Genomic DNA, 17,631 nt, shown 5'->3' on the forward strand with positions numbered 1-17,631 from the left:
AGTCTTACTTCTATATGCCTCTTTCTGAGACCTCCTTGCACAAACTGGTCTAAATCATAGATTCTTTCAGTGTGTGAACGACTTCTCAGGAATAGGGCAAACCCTTTCAGCAGTTTATTCAGTATTTTAGACCACTTGGGTAAATGCCAACAAAATTCTGTTCAGAGGTTTAAGAGACTACTGGCTGGAAGGAACAGAGGTATTTTCAGAAATGCTTATCTCAGTACCAAGGAGTAACTCATTGTGTGGAGTGTCTAATCCAGTTCTGTGAGGTAGCGTGATATTTGATGTTAACAAAGAACAACTGATCCACAAGACCTAAATTCTAAACTTAAAAGGCAATGTGTTCATTTATAATTCAGGGGTAAAAAATCTCCTTATCTGAATTGATAGTTATAATATATTTGCTTAGAGGGACTTTAAGGAAGCTAGAGTCCTGAAGACTCCAACAGAGTTATGGTGACAAGGAAAGGCTGCTAAATATTTTAAGGTCCTTTCACCTGTTCCCACTCATATTAATGCCCTTCTAGATTTATCTTCTCTTCTACTGGATTTTTCCTTCTTCTTCTTCTTCCTTTTTTTTTAAATGAAAAATAGACTTAAATGCTTCAGTTCATTTTGGAGAAGTGCCTTGTGAAGGACTTCAGAGATATTTTTCTTTCTTTTTAAAAATGACCTTCAAATAAAAATAATAGACTTCTCAGACAACAAAGCCCAAAGCAAGTAACATCAGATTCTGCTAATATGGTCATGAAAAGACCAAAGAGACCTTCTGAAGTGGGGTGGCCAAGTGCTAAGAAAACTTAAAGCATTCTAACACAAGGCAAATAAAGTATTATTCGGGAAAGCAGCAATCAAAGCAGCCCAAGATTAGAGGGTGCAACAGAATCCTCGTCTAGTAAACATCCAGTTTAACTAGGACTGGTTGTTTTAAATAAAGTACTTCCTGGGAGGAACCAAGTGGCAAGGCAGACTGCTTTTCTTGACCTCAGGAAACAACGCTGCTCTGGAGTTTTTCTTTTTTTTCTTTTCTTTTCTTAGACACGGCACAGAACCCAACACATTTCAAGGCCACATGACGGGGTTTTCGTTGATTTATGAAGCAGAGACGGGGTTTGGAAAGGAAATTGTACTCAAACTGAACTGCACTGCACTAATCTTGGCTTACCTGCCATATGCAAAACGCCTGTCTTTGTGATGATCACCAAAAGTATCCCAAAGCCTGAGAGAAACACTCACTTCATCAACAACATCCCGGGAACGCTCCAAGACCTGCAGGAGAGAGAGAGAGCATCCCTGCTCAATGTGCATCTGAGGCTCCCCAGGAGAAGGATGCACAGGTCAGCACCCCTCATGCCAGAGACACTCACTTGCATTTAGTTTCCTCATTCCATCTAACGGGACTTAGCGAAGTCCTAACTGGCTTCCTGGAATCACGTGACTCAAACCCTCAGGCAAGATATGATAGCCATGCTCCAAGTTTTGCCTTTGTTTCTATTGCGGCACTGAAAAAGTTAGTTCTGTCTTGAAGGTACAAGTTAACCCCTTCCCAAACTTTTTGAAAATCACACTGGTTACAGCTGTGATGTGCCCTTAGGATTCTAAAGAAACTCCATACATCTTACCTCCTGGCAGACCCGGTACTGGTCAATCGCCCACACAGTTGGTACGTGGGTGGCCAGCAGCTGATACTGCGTGAGTGTTGTATTACATGCTCTGGCGCAGATCAAGCGCGTCTTCCCCACGGCGTTGTCTCCCACGACCACACACTTGATGGTTTCAACGTTGGGTCTTTCGTAGTCCATGTCAGTGTCCATTTATAAAACTCTATAAGAAGAGAGTGAATGCCACGTTAAAGACATCAGGGCTTTCCAGAGCAACCAAAGACGTGAGAGGTTCAGGGAGTTTCCCTTTGGTCCAGGTACTTCTGTGGAGGTGCCCAAGCATAAACCAGAAGTTTGGAAGTTCTTACTGAGCCTAAGTGAAACTCAACTTTTCTTTTTATATCTCACACAAGTACAAAAACACCGCATTGTTATTTTGACCCCAAACGGTTTATTCCAGTCAACATGTTATTTTCTCCTTGGTTTTCTCTAAACACAACCTGCCTACTGGAGATCCATCCAGGCGAGTTGGGACTGCTGGCTCATGTTAACAGCTCACTAACTATTCATGTTGACCTGCTAAGGAGACACTGGTCACCTGCAGGTCTAAGCATAAGCAGCCTCTGCAGTACTGGTGTCTGTCACAATCGTCCATTGATCCAAGGGCTCTCATTAAAAAGCAGTTTCCTATAGGTTCTAAACCATCATGGTGATCATGGGAAAATCAAAAGTGCAAGCAGAAAGGACTCCTTGACTTTAAAGAAGAGTGAACTATAAGTCTTAATTACGATACATTATTAAAACTATTTTATATTTATATTCATTCATTCATTTATTATTGATCAAATTCATTTAAAAAGGAATCCTTAAGAGTAGCACTAGATGGCAATTTTTTTTTTTTTGGATTCTCTTCCTCTCTTTGTTTGCATAGAAAGAAATCTGGAGCATATGGTAGAGAATGGTTTTACCAGGATGAGGAGCTACTTTGGAATCTTCCTGAAACCACCAAAAAAAGGTTTGAAGAGGGCTGCTGAGTAGGGCTGAAGAGGAAGAGGGGGAGCTGCTGGCAGCTCTGTGTCCCCATCCAGGGCAGGAACCGCCACAAACTACAGGGCAGACTGCTTCCCAGTAGCAGCGGGACGGGCGGCCAACCATGCAAGATTTTAAGATTTTAATGTATTGTGATTGCGCTTTTGAGGAATTCTATTGTTAATCTGGTTAGATGGTCATTTTTTTCCCCCAAAAGTGCCCATCATGGTCTTAGCAGTCATGGTAAAAACAAATAAACAAAAAAACCCCAGAAAACAACTGCTCAGAGTAGCGCCTAATACATAACTGGGACTTAATACATGTTTGCTTAATTCAATTGATTTGAGAAAAATGATAATTTGGCTCATATGAGACTGAGGGTATAGAAGGAGAAAGATAAGGAAGAATGTCAAGAAGAACGTGTCTTCACGGTTAGGACCATCTGAACATGGGTAACACCATCACAGGAGGTGTTAAACTCGAGGCTGGAGAACTATTTGACAGGAATGGAGAGAAATGATTCAGGGAACAGATGTGCGGTGAGGTTAGGATCTGATCCTACACCGTGGAGAGGCTTAAAATAGATACCTGTCCCACCACCTGGCAAATGCTGACTTTGAAGGCCTTGGGTGGGAAAGAGAGTCTTGAAAAATCTCCAATTCTGATGATTAGCCAGGTGTGGTGACTTCTAAAATTAACCTGTTTAAAATTCAGCCTTACAATTCTATGGTTTTAGTAGTTCTCTATTTAATAGTATAATGTGGCAAAAGCATGACTTTGGTATATAGATCCGTGGTTCTTAAATACTGGCCCGAGAACATCTGGCAACGTCTAGAGACATTTTTGGTTGTCACAGTGGGGTACTGGCTTCAGGTAGACAGAGGCCAGAGATGCTGCTAAACATACCACAATGAACAGAGCAGCCCCCATAACAAAGAATTCCATAACAAAGAATTATCTGGCCCGAAATATCATAGTGTGAGGTTGGGAAAACCCTGCCTTGGATGGATGAGAGTTTGAATCCTGGTCTCTCCACTATTCATTATTTGACTTTGGGCAAGTTATTTGTATTTTCTAAGCCTCAGCTTCTGCATCTGTTAAGCGGAAATTATAGGACCCATCTCTGAATGTTGTGAGGACTCGGTGAGCTGATGTTTGCAGTCCCTGGTGCAGTACCTGACACACAGATAGCTTCAAAAATTCTAATCATGATGCTGAAATGCTTACCTCTAGATGACAAAAAAATTGAGTCAGGTGGAAGATCAGAGTTAGATGTAAAATCATAAACTTAATAAACATAAGAGCTAGAAAAGGATAAATTTTAGCAGAACTATTAAAGGGTAATTCATTGAAAATCAAAGAACATAAATGCAAGATGGAGCACAGCTAACCTGATGCCAAGAAGGCAGAAAGTTCTGGGTGGGGAGGAGAGGAGATCGTAGTTCACTGAAGGATAGTAGAGTTGGAAAAGTAGGTTAAAAATATTTTTATGGGGCATTTCTAGATTCTGGAATAAAAATGGTAACACTTCATAACAGTCTTTTACAAGTTTCTGGTGCTATTACCATGGGGCAGCTTGTGTCAGGAAAAAAAAACAAAAACAAAAAACCAGGTTCCTTTTGGAGTCTCACAACTCTGGAATCTGAGGTGTATTATTTGGAATGTCCTAAGTGGTGAAAACTTTACTCTTTTGCTAGTGAATTTTAACTAATTAACTTTTTGGTAGATTAAATGTCAAAGAAAGCCAATCCCTGAAATTTGGGCAATGTTTGGATTTAGTAGAAATTCAGACACGATACAAAAACTATAGAACTGGTTTTCTTGTTGGCTTGCAAACTCTCTCTGATAGCAGCCCCCAAGAAGGAGTGCCCCAAATAATGTGAATCATGGCAGCGCTGGCGGAAGAGCTTGTGTAGCTTTTATAGCAGATGACTCTGAGGGGGACAAAAGCCCTCCTAGTTTTAATATTAAGGCCATGATTACAAAAAATATCACTAGCTTTACTAATTTATAGATACATCTCACACACAATCCTAAAAAGAATTTGTGTGAAAGGTGAGAATAACATCCGTTGGTCCTCTAATCTCTAGCAGTCTGCTCAAAACTGAAGTGACTGCCAAAGGTGCTGAGCCCTGTGTACAGGGGACAGCAATGCAAGGGAAGTGGAAGGCAGGCAGAATTAAATCCTCACAGCCTGGATCACTCACTCAACAGGGGGAACTTTCAGGAAGAATTTGCTGAATTTCCAAATACTGAAAACCTTTCCTTTTGGGTAGAAATTTATTTTGTAGTAATCTAAAAAGCACTTTAAGAGTATGAAGTCACAGCCAAGGATGTAAACACATGCTTTTCTTGTACTAGAAACCAATTATTCATCTGTTACACATAAACAAATAAACATTATATTAGGGTATAATCATAAAAGTATGCAATTTTATCCTTCTTTGCTTATTATGGGCTCAAATTTATTCATATCTAGCACTCTTATGGTTGAATGAGCTCTTAGGACCATCTGGATAATGACTGTCTATGTTTCTGATTTTTATTTACCTGGAAAGAGAGTAATAAATATTATTCATTTAACATTGTTAATAAATGTCACCACCATAAATCCTGCTGATCTATGCAGGTACCCTTTTGCCTTTTGATCCATATCTGAGGAGACAAGGAGGGTATAAAAGGAAAAGAAAAGCAAGGAAGAACTGATACTCTTCACCTGATATGATGGCAGCTCTGTAATCTTCTCACTCAAAACTGACTTGAACTTCGTTTCATACTTTCACTGAATCTTTTGGACATATTGCTGATAGTTAAAATGCTACCTGAAGAATCTACTTGCACAGTCTCTTGAAGTCAGAAGTGGTAAATTTACTTAGAAACAGGGTGAGTGATTAAGAAATAAAAGAGAAGAAACAACAATCAATAGCGCAGGAATATGAAAAACCTTAAAAGAATGCTATGAACAATTATATGCCAACAAATTGGACAACCTGGAAGAAACAGAAAAGCTTCTAGAAGTATACAGCCCACCAAAACCAAATCAAGAAGAAATAGATCATTTGAACACACTAATCACTGGAAGTGAAATAGAATCTGTAATAAAAAAAAAAACTTTCTGCAAACAAAAGTCCAGGACTGGATGGCTTCACTGGGGAATTCTACCAAACGTACAATGAAGAACTTATACTGATCCTTCTCAAACTCTTCCAAAAGACTGAAGAGGAGGAAATACTCCTAAAGTCATTCTATAATGTCACCATCATCCTGATACTAAAGTCGGACAAAGACACCAGCAAAAAAGAAAATTTAGGCCAATATCTTCGATGAACATCGATGCAAAAAATTCTCCACAAAGTACCAGCAAACTGAATCCAACAATACATAAAAAAGATTATACACTACAATCAAGTTGGATTCATCCCAGGGACACAAGGATGGTTCAGTATACACAAATCAATCAATGGGAAAAAATACCTTGATGAATATAGATGCAAAAATCCTCAACAAAATATTAGCAAACCCATACCAGTCAGAATGCCCATCTTCAAAAAGTCTACAAATAATAAATGCTGGGGAGGGTGTAGAGAAAAGGGAACCCTCCTACACTGTTGGTAGGAATGTAATTTGGTGCAGCCACTATGGAGAACAGTATGGGGTTTCCTTAAAAAATTAAAAATAAAGAGTTACATATTCCAGCAATCCCACTCCTGCACATACATCCAGAGAAAACTCAAATTCAAAAAGATACACACACCTTAATGTTCATAGCAGCACTATTTATGATAGCCAAGACACAAAAGCGACCTAAGTGTCCATCAACAGTTGAATGGATAAAGAGGATGTATGTATGTGTGTGTGTGTGTGCGCTGCTGCGCGCGCACACACACACACACACACACAGAATATTACTCAGCCATAAAAAAGAATGAAATAATGCCATTTGCAGCAACATGGATAGACCTAGAGATTGTCACACTAATTGAAGTAAATTAGACAGAAAAAGGCAAATATCATATGATATCACTTATATGTGGAATCTAAAAAGTATGATACAAATGAACTTATTTCCAAGATAGAAACAGACTCACAGACATAGTTATGGTTACCAAAGGGGAAAAGTGGTGTGGGGGATAAATTGGGAATTTGAAATTAGCAGATATACACTACTATATATAAAATAAACAACAATGACCTACTGTATAGCAAGCAGAGGGAACTATATTCAGTATCTTGTAATAATCTGTAATGGAAAAGAGTATGAAAAATAATATATATATATTTATATATATTTAAGAATCACTTTGCTGTACTCCTGAAACTAACACAACATTGTAAATCAACTGTACTTCAATTGAAAAGAAAATGGTAAGTGAACAAGATAATGTGGTAGTTGAGAAGTGAAGGAATTAGGTTGTGCAGGATGGCCGCTGCTCTGGGTATCTTAGCCCACCATTCACGAGGCTGACTTAGATCAGTGTGGTCACGATCTTCTGGCTATTGAGTTACCCCATCTGGCTTGGTAATCCCATATCTGCCCCCTGCCATTACTACTGTCATCTACTGGACTTCACGTCACTCTGCCACATTCACCACCAACTCAGTCTTCTTGTGTCCACAGGATGATGCATCCTACACCCGAGCCTCACGGCTTCTTCCCCTCTTCAGTGCCAGTGATAATTACCACACTTTGCTTGTGACATTCACACCTTTAGGCCACATGCTGGATATTGCTGTTATCCAGAAACATTTTGCCTCTAAAGTCTTGAATTTCAAAATCCTACTCTCAGCGCTAGAACTCCTATCTTTACAGCCTGTACTGGATGTCATATGGCCTCTGTGTAAATGCCTATCAAGAGATGTAATCTATTTCCCTTCCTCCTGAATTTTGAGTTAGACTTGTGACCTCCTGGCCCAACCCTAAAGAATGTGGTGAATGTGATGCTGCGTGGGTTCCAGAATCAAGGCCTCCACAGGCCCTGCAGCTCCACCTTCATGCTGTCAGAACAGTGTCTTGAGGCCATCATCTAAGGCCCACCAAGCATTCAGTGAGAAAAACCAAGGCACTGTGGCTGATAGCTGTCACCAAATGCCACATAATGTGAGGCCATCTTGGACCTTCAAGGTCAGCCAACCCTCCAACTGAATGTTTTATCAGGGAACCTGCATGAAAGCAGCTGAGGAGTCACCTAGCCAATCTACAGAAACATGAGAAATAATAAACTGTTGTTTTAAGCCACCAAGTTTTGGGGTGGCTTGTTACATAGCAATAGTTAACTGAAACATACCCATTATACTTTAGGAAAATCTCCAGAACCTTGACTCTTCCATTAAGAAAGAAAATCACATTATAGGCCCCTCTTGGATGGATGATCTTTTCTACCTAGGGGTGATGAATCATGCCAACTTTTCTCTGCACCATCACTCTCAGCTTCTTGTTCTGCATGTGTAGTAGGCAGAATAATGGTCCCTCAGAGATGTCCATGTCCTGTCTCTGGGACCTGTGAGTATGTTCTGTATCATGGCATGGGGGAATCAGGGTAGCAGATGGAATTAAGGTTGCTAATCAGATGACCTTACTATAAAGAGATTATCCTAGATTATCTGGGTAGGCCCAGTATAATCACGAGGGTCCTTCACATGTGGAAGGAGGAGGCAGAAGGTCAGAGTCAGAGAGAAATATGAAGATGATACACTGCTGGCTTTGAAGATGGAGGGAAGGGACCTAAGCCAAGAAATGCAGGTCATCTCTAGAAGCTGGAAAAAGTGAGAAAACAGATTCTCCCCTAGAGCCTCCAGCAGTAGCACAGCCTGCCAACACCTTGATTTTAGCCCAGTTAGACCCATTTCAGACTTCTGACCTCCAGAACCATAAGATAATAAATCTATTGGTTTAAGACATTTAATTTTTGATAATTTGTTACAGCATCAGTAGGAAATTAACACAGCATGCTTTAGCCACACAAAATGCCTTCTCAAATTCCAAACATTGCTTGCTACCTCAGTACCTTTACACATACCATTCCCTCTGCCAACCTGCCACCATTCCTCATCTGCTTGGCAAGTTCTATTCATTCCTTGAAGTCTTATTCAGATATTACCTCCTCTAAAAAGCTTTCCTAACTGCCCCATCTCCCCACAGACTAAATTACTTTCTCCTCTGTACCAATAAATGGTTTTAGGAGAAGCAATTGAAAACATAAATACTTTCTCACACACTCATTTTTAAAAAAAATTATACTAGCAAACCATTGGATGGTGGTAATTGAACTTTAAATTTTTTTCCTCCTGTGGCTATAACTTCAAAGTGCCCATCTTGTGAACTTAATGAATCATCAGGTGTTTCTGGGGTATTACTATATACTGAAGTGCTTGGCATATAAGAGTATGCAATGCCCCTCTTCTATAAAGCTTTCTGTGTCCACTCACTCTGGTCCATAGGTCCCCAGTATACCTGTCACTCTCTGCTAGGGCCAACTATGGGCAAAATAGTGATGTAGCCTAACATGCTCTTAGCTGCCCTAGCCTCCTCTTGAAATAATTTTCTTTCCTGTGGTGCTACCCCACCCCCAACTTCAGTCCTTGAGATGATGGCCTTCCTGGTGTCCTGTTCTCCCCATAAGAAACAGGTTTTCAGAAAGTGTCAGGCCATTCACTTCCTCAGTCACATGACGGCTAGGTGACCATGAGAGTGTTGTCCCCATAATTCAGTAATTCAGGGGCACTGTGGCTGATGAAACTAAATACTCCTTGTTCCAGATAGGTGCATGTTAGTGTAGGGCCACCATTTTAGTTCAGATAAGGGTGTGAGTCTCTTCTAACATAAGAAATTCAGATATTAGAGAGGGTGGGCAGGGAAAGGTGCATCATTTGTGTAAGATGCTTCACTAAGCATCTCCTAATTGCTCCGAATCACCCCACCATTGGAATATGCCACCTCTTACCATCACTTTTGCCGTGTCTCTTGCTATATTTGCTATTGCAATCAAGGCATGGTAAGCAGTCTGCTTAAAGCCTGAAATCGAAGGCCCATAGAGGGGCCTTTGTCCTTGAAGCTCCATTCAGCTGTTCACAGGCAGTTTGAACAGTGCTACTGCACAGCCACTAAATTTTCTTGTCCTTTAGAAAAGTACATGTTCTGAACTTTGAGAAATCATTTAACTTGGTCATTAAAAATACTAGTGGAACAAATTTTAGTGTCTTTGAAGAGTTAGCTCTGAAAGAAAAACTGAGAATTTTGTATTATTGGCAGAAACAAAAGGGAAATGTTAAGAGTTGCATAATAACTATAGCCAACAGCCAAGTTTCAACTGTGCAGATTTCATTATCCTGAGCTCTTAATCACCAGTCCTAGTCAGGCAGGAGCTGCCTTATGCATAATATAAACATCTCTGCTGGGATGGAGAATGGGTCCAGACCTGGGAAAGAGACAGTCAGGGCTGGGCTGGGCTTCCCTAAATCAAAACTTCATGGAAATCTAACTCCAGGATAAAACTGCCTTTCATCATTCAAATCAACAATATTTTTTCAATTGAAAAGTTTTGATCAAAACAGAAAAGAGAAGAGATTAAGTAACAGAAAGAACACTGCCCAGAAGTCCAGGAATACAAATCGTACAGAGGCACTTAAAAAAAAAAAAATTCACTCCTTCTCCCCACCAGAGCCCTGTAAAGACCTGCAAGAGATCATGCTCTCTCATTTCAAAACGCAGTGTAAGTGGGGAAGGTGGGCCAGGATTAGAAATAATAAACATCCTCTTCTATCTATCCACTGCCAGTAATAAACGCCGACCCAGCTGAAAAATAAAACAACAGATCGAAAACAGTTTAAAAGATGCATAAAAATTTCAGAGTAGGTTTCAAAACCCCTGTAATTAAAGGGTGTGCTACGTTATAGACACCCTGGTCTACTTTTGTTTCTAAATATGCTGTGTAACCTCTCCTTCGATGTTGATTATGCCTTTGTTTCTGCTCAAATGCCCTTTCTTATGCCCCTGATCCACCCAGTAAAACCCTTAGGACCCAGGCTGAGCCCCTAGTGAGTGCCAGGCGCACAGGTAGACAGCAGTATACAGGGCAGGTATGGTGCTTGTCTCCTGGGACCTCACGGTCGGCTGGGAGGGACAACTAGATGGGGGACATAATCATATATTTGATAAGCTCCTCGCAGGAAAATGAAAGTTGTCACGAGAGACGGTGACGGGTGGGAGGCCTACAGGGAAGACGAGGGAGGCTCCATGAGGAGACCCCACGTTCCTGCTCTAAGGAGAGTGAGGCGGGTCCAGTCACGAGATGGGAAAGGAAGCAGGTGGGAAAAGCTAGAATGGAGGGAACTGGGGAGAGGGAAGGCTGCAAGGCGGGTGGGGGTGGGTTAGATCAAGCATGGACTTTGAGGCCAGTGCCAGGAGTTTGGACTTTATCCTCAATGTAGGATAGAAGCCACTGCCATTAAAAATTTTTTTGTTGTTGTTGAAGTGTAGTTGATTTACAGTGTTAGTTTCAGGTGTACAGCACAGTGATTCAGTTACACACACACACACACACATACACATTTTCTTTTCAGATTCTTTTCCATTATACGTTATTTCAAGAAACCGAATGGAGTTCCCTGTGCTGTACACTAGATCCTTGTTGTTTATCTATTTTATATATAGAAGTGTGTGTCTGTTAATGTTTTAGGCAGAGGAGTCACAAGTTCTGACTTGCTTCTGAAAAGTATCACGGAGACTGCTGGGCAGAGAACATGCTGTGGGGAATGTGAGCAATGTCAGTCAGGAAGCTCCGAAATTTCTCCCGGAGGGAGAGAATGGTGGCTGGGACCAGGGTGGAATCGGCAGAGATGGAGTGGAGCAGACACATTCAAGTTCACTTTTTTAGGAGATCCACTTGGCACATTCTCTCTTTAGACCGCTTCTAGGGTGTTTATCACATTCTTATTTGTAATATTGACAATTATGCTTATGTATCTCATTTACACCGCACCAAAATTAGGCATTTTTGACAAAAGAGACTTATTCATCTTTAAATCCTCAAATCTTTTCCCGGTACCCGGGCCACATGTGGCCTTCAATAAATATTTGTTTAGTTGCATTTAAAAGTACAGCCACTCTACCTTCCTCAGGAAACCTTCTACTTGGGGCTGGCAGAGACCTTGCACTTGGCTGTCTCTGGTGACTGATCATCAAGCCCATGGCGTCCAAAGCAGCAGCATGTGGCTGAGCCTGCAGTTGGTGAAAGGAACACGTTGAGGGACATCTGTGTGGCCATCATGAGTGGTCTCTGACAGATGGCATTGCACCAGCTATGGCTCCCCCAGCAGGAAGAGCATCAGTAACCATGGGAACCACCAGGGACCAAGGCCTAGGCCCTCCACCAAACAGGAAGGCAGGGGGCAGGGAGGAGCCCTGATATGGGCAGACAGGAGTGGCTTAGGGCTGGATTCGATTTAGAAAAGTAAAGGAATGTGACCTTTCACTGTGCTCTAGTGCTTAGGGCCAATTTATGAATCTTAATAATATTCACATACAAAGGTCTCCTAAGGTTCTCACCCACTTTTAGACTTTTAAGATGCTAATTTGAGGGATTTCCAGCTATTTTCAGTGAGTCACTGCTTGGCTGGAAAAGAAGGGGAAAAGGGAGGCATAGGCAGCCACCACATAGGGAGAAGGATTTCTAATTGATATGAAAGTGAGTCTGGAAGAGGGAGTTCACTCTTCGCCTAAAAGAGTCACATCACAAAAGGCAACGAACTGGACTTTGAGGCAAGTTAGCAATGAAAGAACAGATGCCTTGGTTTCCCCTCTACCCACGTTTCACTAAAATTAACCTTATTCTCTGCAGACAGCAGACTCCAAAACAGTACCAGAAACTTAAGAATAAGGAGTCACCATATACCAAACATCGGAAAGATCTCTGCCCTTGTCCTTTTCTCACCCTCCAAAGTTCTCTCTACCTGAACCAAACTGAGTTGCTTTGCTTGTCTGCTCTGGACGGGGTGGGTTCCTGGGTCTCTATAGAGCCCTGTCTTGGTCTCTGATGAGCCTAGGTTATCCAAGCATTTGGAATATAAATATACTTCAACCCTTGGCTGGCATAAATCCTTTTTTATATAGATGGAGCAAACAGAGACCATTCAATATATGGTCTATTAAAATCCCTGAGACAGAAAAGGACAAGCAGTTAGCTAAAGACACAGAAAAAGTCTTCATACCGGGGTAGATATGCTCTAAGACAGAAGAAAAAAAAAAATCCAATCCATGTACTTGATCATGCAACAGAAGATAATGCAGGTATATACACTAACAGCAGATGAGGCTACAAGTAGGCAACAGAATGAGATAAGTAAAGGCCATGTATAAAGGAAATAAAAGACAGCCAAATTAAAAACCATAATGGCATCAGTCACTAGCAGCCTTGAAAAAGTAGTAGAATGAATTAGTGAGGTACAGGCCAAACATGAGAAACTCTAAATATAGGAGGAAGGCCATCTGAAAATGATGTAACAGAAGATAGGAGGTAAAGAGGCTAACTGTTGAAAAGCAATCCCCTAGACAGTAGGGTTCCTGAAAAACTAAGGTTGCAAAGTGTGACTGAACAGAACAAAATTTCCCCAATACTGAAATGAGGATGCAGTGGGGAGAAGGAAAAGAATAAGACTCTGAGTCTAAACACTTTTCAGGAAAAAAAACACTTGTATAATAATCCTGTAAGTATCTCCTAAAACTAATGGTCAAAAACATTTCTTTCTATCAAGAAATAATAATAGGGATGACACTTCGCTAACACCCTATTTTAAGACAACAGGAAAATACAGAGCCTTCAAAGGAAAAGGACATAATAACAAATTTCTGAATCAGGTCAAATTAATATTGATGTGACAGCAACACAAAGTTATTTTTAGATACCAAAGACATAGGGGGCAAAAACTCAAATGTCTTTAAGGAATTAATCTGCTTAAAGATACTTGCCAAAACACCCAGAGATAAATCAAAATTAAAAACTAAAAAAAATTTCAGTTTTAAAGAACTTGGGAAACCAAAACCAACTGAGCATATAAGACAAGCCTACATAGTTATTTAGATTTTGGTTTCAAAATTATTTAGAAAAATTGTCTGTAAAAGATATTAGACAGTAAAAAAAAGGGGGAGGGCAATTCATAGTAAAAGCATAGACATAACTATGAACCTTCATAGACCAAAAGGCATGTAATAAAAATGAAAATAAATTCCATAAAGAGAAATTAATGCAAATAACTGACACCTTAGATGACAAATCAGACCCGTGATCAGATTAAGAATGCAAAAATGAAAAACAACACATGGAAGGCTTGCCCATAGCATAAAAAGTGGGCTTAAGTTGATAGATAACCCACCTTCAAAAAAATCTGCAAGAGAGTGCTTTTTTTCCAAGTGTTCTTGGCACATTTATATAAGGACCGACCATAAGGACAAGTATCCCCCAAAACCTAAGTTGTATCAACCAAAATCTCCAACCACAAAGAAATAAATGAAACAGTTAAGAGGAAAGGTTTTATGACAGCAACAAAAAAACTCAACCACTTGGAAATTTTAAAAGTACTCATCTAAGGAAATAACTTTATAAATGGAAAATGTTTTAAAAGCAAATATATTTATCACATCTTTATTAAGAAAAAATGAAAACCACCTAAATCTATGCCAAGTGGAGGAATAATTAAGGTACTTGATATGTGATCTTGGGCAAATTACTTATCTCTCTAAGCCTCTATTTCCTTATCTGTAAATTGGGAATAATTACCTCTCTCAATGGACTGTTGTGAAGGTTAAATTAGATAACGCTTGTAAAATATTTTAATCACTACGCCATCAAGAGAACACTCAGCAAGTCTGATCTATTAAAATTGTCATAATTTACACAACATGGTAAACTGACTATACCTTAATTTAAAAAGTATTAAAATATTTTTTAAGATTGTCATTATTTAAAATTATGTTTACATTGAGTTTGCAATCATACAGAGAAATGCTAATGCTACAGTATTAAGGGGAAAGTGCAGGTTAGTAATCTGGAATCCAGCTGATGAAAACTACATAAAATAAACAAATATGTGTAACTCAAATAAAACTGGGTCTCCTCATTCTCTTACCTAAGTATCATTTTAGCACTGGTGACACATCTAAAAGAAACAAAAAGGTGACTTTTAGAAAGCCATGAGGACAATATTGGTCTTTAAGAATAGGTTTACATAATATAGCAAGCATCTTGCAGCAAAACTCCTGAAAGTCTCTTTGGAATGTTTCCCCAAAGAGTTCCGCCTCTCAGGGCAACTGCTCACACCTGTCTTTCTGCCTCTCAGGACCCCAGATCTTTTCCCTTCAGGTGCTGCTTCATCCCTTCTCCCAGGCCCAGCCATTGCTCTCTGCTTCTCTCACCTGCATTCCCCTCAGCCAATGAAATGGACCTTCCTTGGGGACTACCCTTTTATTAGAGGGGAGGTGATGGGTGGGTACTAATATGTGACTACTTAAAATTTAATAACTGTCTCTGTCAACTAAAGGGTAACAACACCAATCTCTTCCTTCTGCAACAACACATGGAAAATAAACAGGAAGAAAGTAAACAGGCTTAACGGTGATGGTTGCTGGATAATGGAGCTATGACTTGGTGCTATTTTTCTGTTTTCCTTTAGTTTCTAAATTTTCTACAGCAAAAATATATTACCTTTTTTGTGTGGTAACTTGAGATAAAATTCATATGCCATAAAACTCACCCTTTTAAAGCGCGCAATTCAGGGTCTTTTTTTTTTTTATATTATATTCACAGAGTTGTACAACTATTCCCACTGTCTAATTCTAGAATATTTTCATCATCCTCAAAAGAAATCTTGTGGCCATTAGCAGTCATTCCTATTCCCTCCTCCTTCCAGCTCTGGAAACTATGAATTTACTTTCTGTCTGTATGAATTTCCTACTCTGGACATTTCTTATAAATGGAACCATACAATATGTGGCCTTTTGTGTCCATCTTGCACTTAGCACGATGTTTTCACAGTCATCCATATTGCAGCATGTATTACTACTTCTGTTACTTTTTATGGCTGAATAATATGCTTAGATGTATTACATCTATAATGAGAAAAATATTTTAACTTAAAAAAGAAGTAATGGGTACATAAGCATAAGCCTTGATTGTTAATTCTAAGAGTACACTGGTACAATCCAATAATAATAAAAAATGATTTTTGATAATGCATAAATTGTTTTTCAGAACCACGTATTTATAAAGCATAGTGAGCCTGTTAAACCTGTTTTTTTCTGACTCAAGCCCTCAACTGAAAAAAAAAAAAAGTGAGAATCTAAATGATATCTTACTGAGTATCAGACATAGAAACTGAACCAAAAGAGACAGCTGTGGACAACCAGGACGCATATATACAAGTCTATCTCAAAGAAAAGATGAAGAATTCTTGGCTCTTAAATTTTGACTGTTTAAAGGGAATACTTAACGGTAACTGAAATGAGCAACTTAAGAAAACATTTGGAAACTTAGCATATGAACTATTCTGTGGCAATCAATTGTAGTTAAGATTTTTTAAGCTGGATAAATACAGTATAATTTAGCTTTATATTCATTAAGGAAGAAAGTTCCAAATTTATTTGTATGCATGTATTTGTGTATCTGCAAGTCACAAACACATAAATATTGATGCACACTCAGTGCACAAATTTAATGTTATAATCTTTACTTGGAAAGGCAAATTCTACTTACTTTCAGTTATTAGGGAGATAGCTTGATCAACGTTGACTGCAGCTAACTCATATAAAAGTAAAGGTTCAGTGAAAAATCAAATTCTGTAAATGAGTCAATTACCCAGGACATAAAATTTGGAGCAGTTCAAACACACTGAGGATGCAGTGGGGCTGGTGACCAGAATTGGGGTGCTGGTGGTGTCTGGCTCTTGATCTAGGTGCTGGTTACATAGGTATGTTCAGTTTGCAAAAACTCATAACTTCTGATCTGTACACATTTCTCTATGCATGTTATAATTCAATACATCTTTTTAAGTTAAAAAAAAAATAAAGAAACAAAAGACCCTACCATTGTTTTCAGAGGGCTTGTATTCCTCCTGTGGGTGAGCCTGAGCTGAGGGCTAGATCAGGAAGCTTTGTCAAGAATTAAGGATTAAGATCTTTAAAGAGATGTCAAAGTTGTAAATGTTTGTTTGAGAAACCATTAATAATAAGTCTGCAGACTAGATGTGCTTAAAAGTCTATTGGTATGTAATGAAGTCTCTATAGTAGTCTGTCATAAGTTGTTGTTCATTGAAAGTATTCTCTAAAGAGGTCACTTGGGCCAGCTTGTGTAGCATCAGAGACCACCTGCTGTGAAACCGTCAGATATGACAATCAAACCATTGCATTTAGTCATTTATGAGACTATAATATGTCAGTTAGCATTAAGTTATGCTCTGATTCAGGCAAATGAAGAAAACTGTTTTCTTCCCCCCTCTGGGATTTCTTAGCAAAGTTAGACCATAAACCCAAAAGTGCTGGTGGTCAAAAGCCAGATTCCTTAAAAGTCTCATATTTTATTCGAGGTTATTGGCTGACGTCAATGTGAAGATTCTGGCTAGGATTTCCAGGACATGCTTCTATACCCTCCAATTCAAGAGGGGAATTATTACACAAAAGATTGCACATTTTTAAAAAGCAGGATGAAGCACTGTTTGAGGGAGTGGAAGATGATACCATTATTTTGGCATGCAACTGGCACTCAGCAGACTTTCAAATGTCCATAACTTTCATCCAATTATAAGATTTTATTCCCAGAAAAATATTTAGGGTTACAAAAAGATTCCATAAAGGAATGTTCATCATATTACTGTGGAAACAAAATATTAGAAATAATTTTAGAAATCCAACCAGAGGGGACTGGTTAAAAAAAAAAAAGTCCATATAATAGGAGTATATAGCCATCAAAAATGGGCTATAGGAGACACTTATTATTATAGTTAGAAGTTCATG

The 17,631-nt window shown here is 39.3% G+C and overlaps 1 protein-coding gene across 1 annotated transcript in view; it reads right to left on the bottom strand.

Annotated features, from left to right (window-relative positions):
* The window catches only part of RHOBTB1 (Rho related BTB domain containing 1), a 64,509-nt gene that overhangs the window by 36,568 nt on the left and 10,310 nt on the right, over positions 1-17,631 (bottom strand). Inside the window, 2 exon segments of the mRNA XM_032491468.1 lie at positions 1,169-1,272; positions 1,626-1,827. Coding sequence (XP_032347359.1) covers positions 1,169-1,272; positions 1,626-1,817 — 296 coding nt within the window. The 5' untranslated portion in view covers positions 1,818-1,827.

The sequence above is a fragment of the Camelus ferus genome, chromosome 11, assembly GCF_009834535.1.
Source record: "Camelus ferus isolate YT-003-E chromosome 11, BCGSAC_Cfer_1.0, whole genome shotgun sequence".
Taxonomy (NCBI): domain Eukaryota; kingdom Metazoa; phylum Chordata; class Mammalia; order Artiodactyla; family Camelidae; genus Camelus; species Camelus ferus.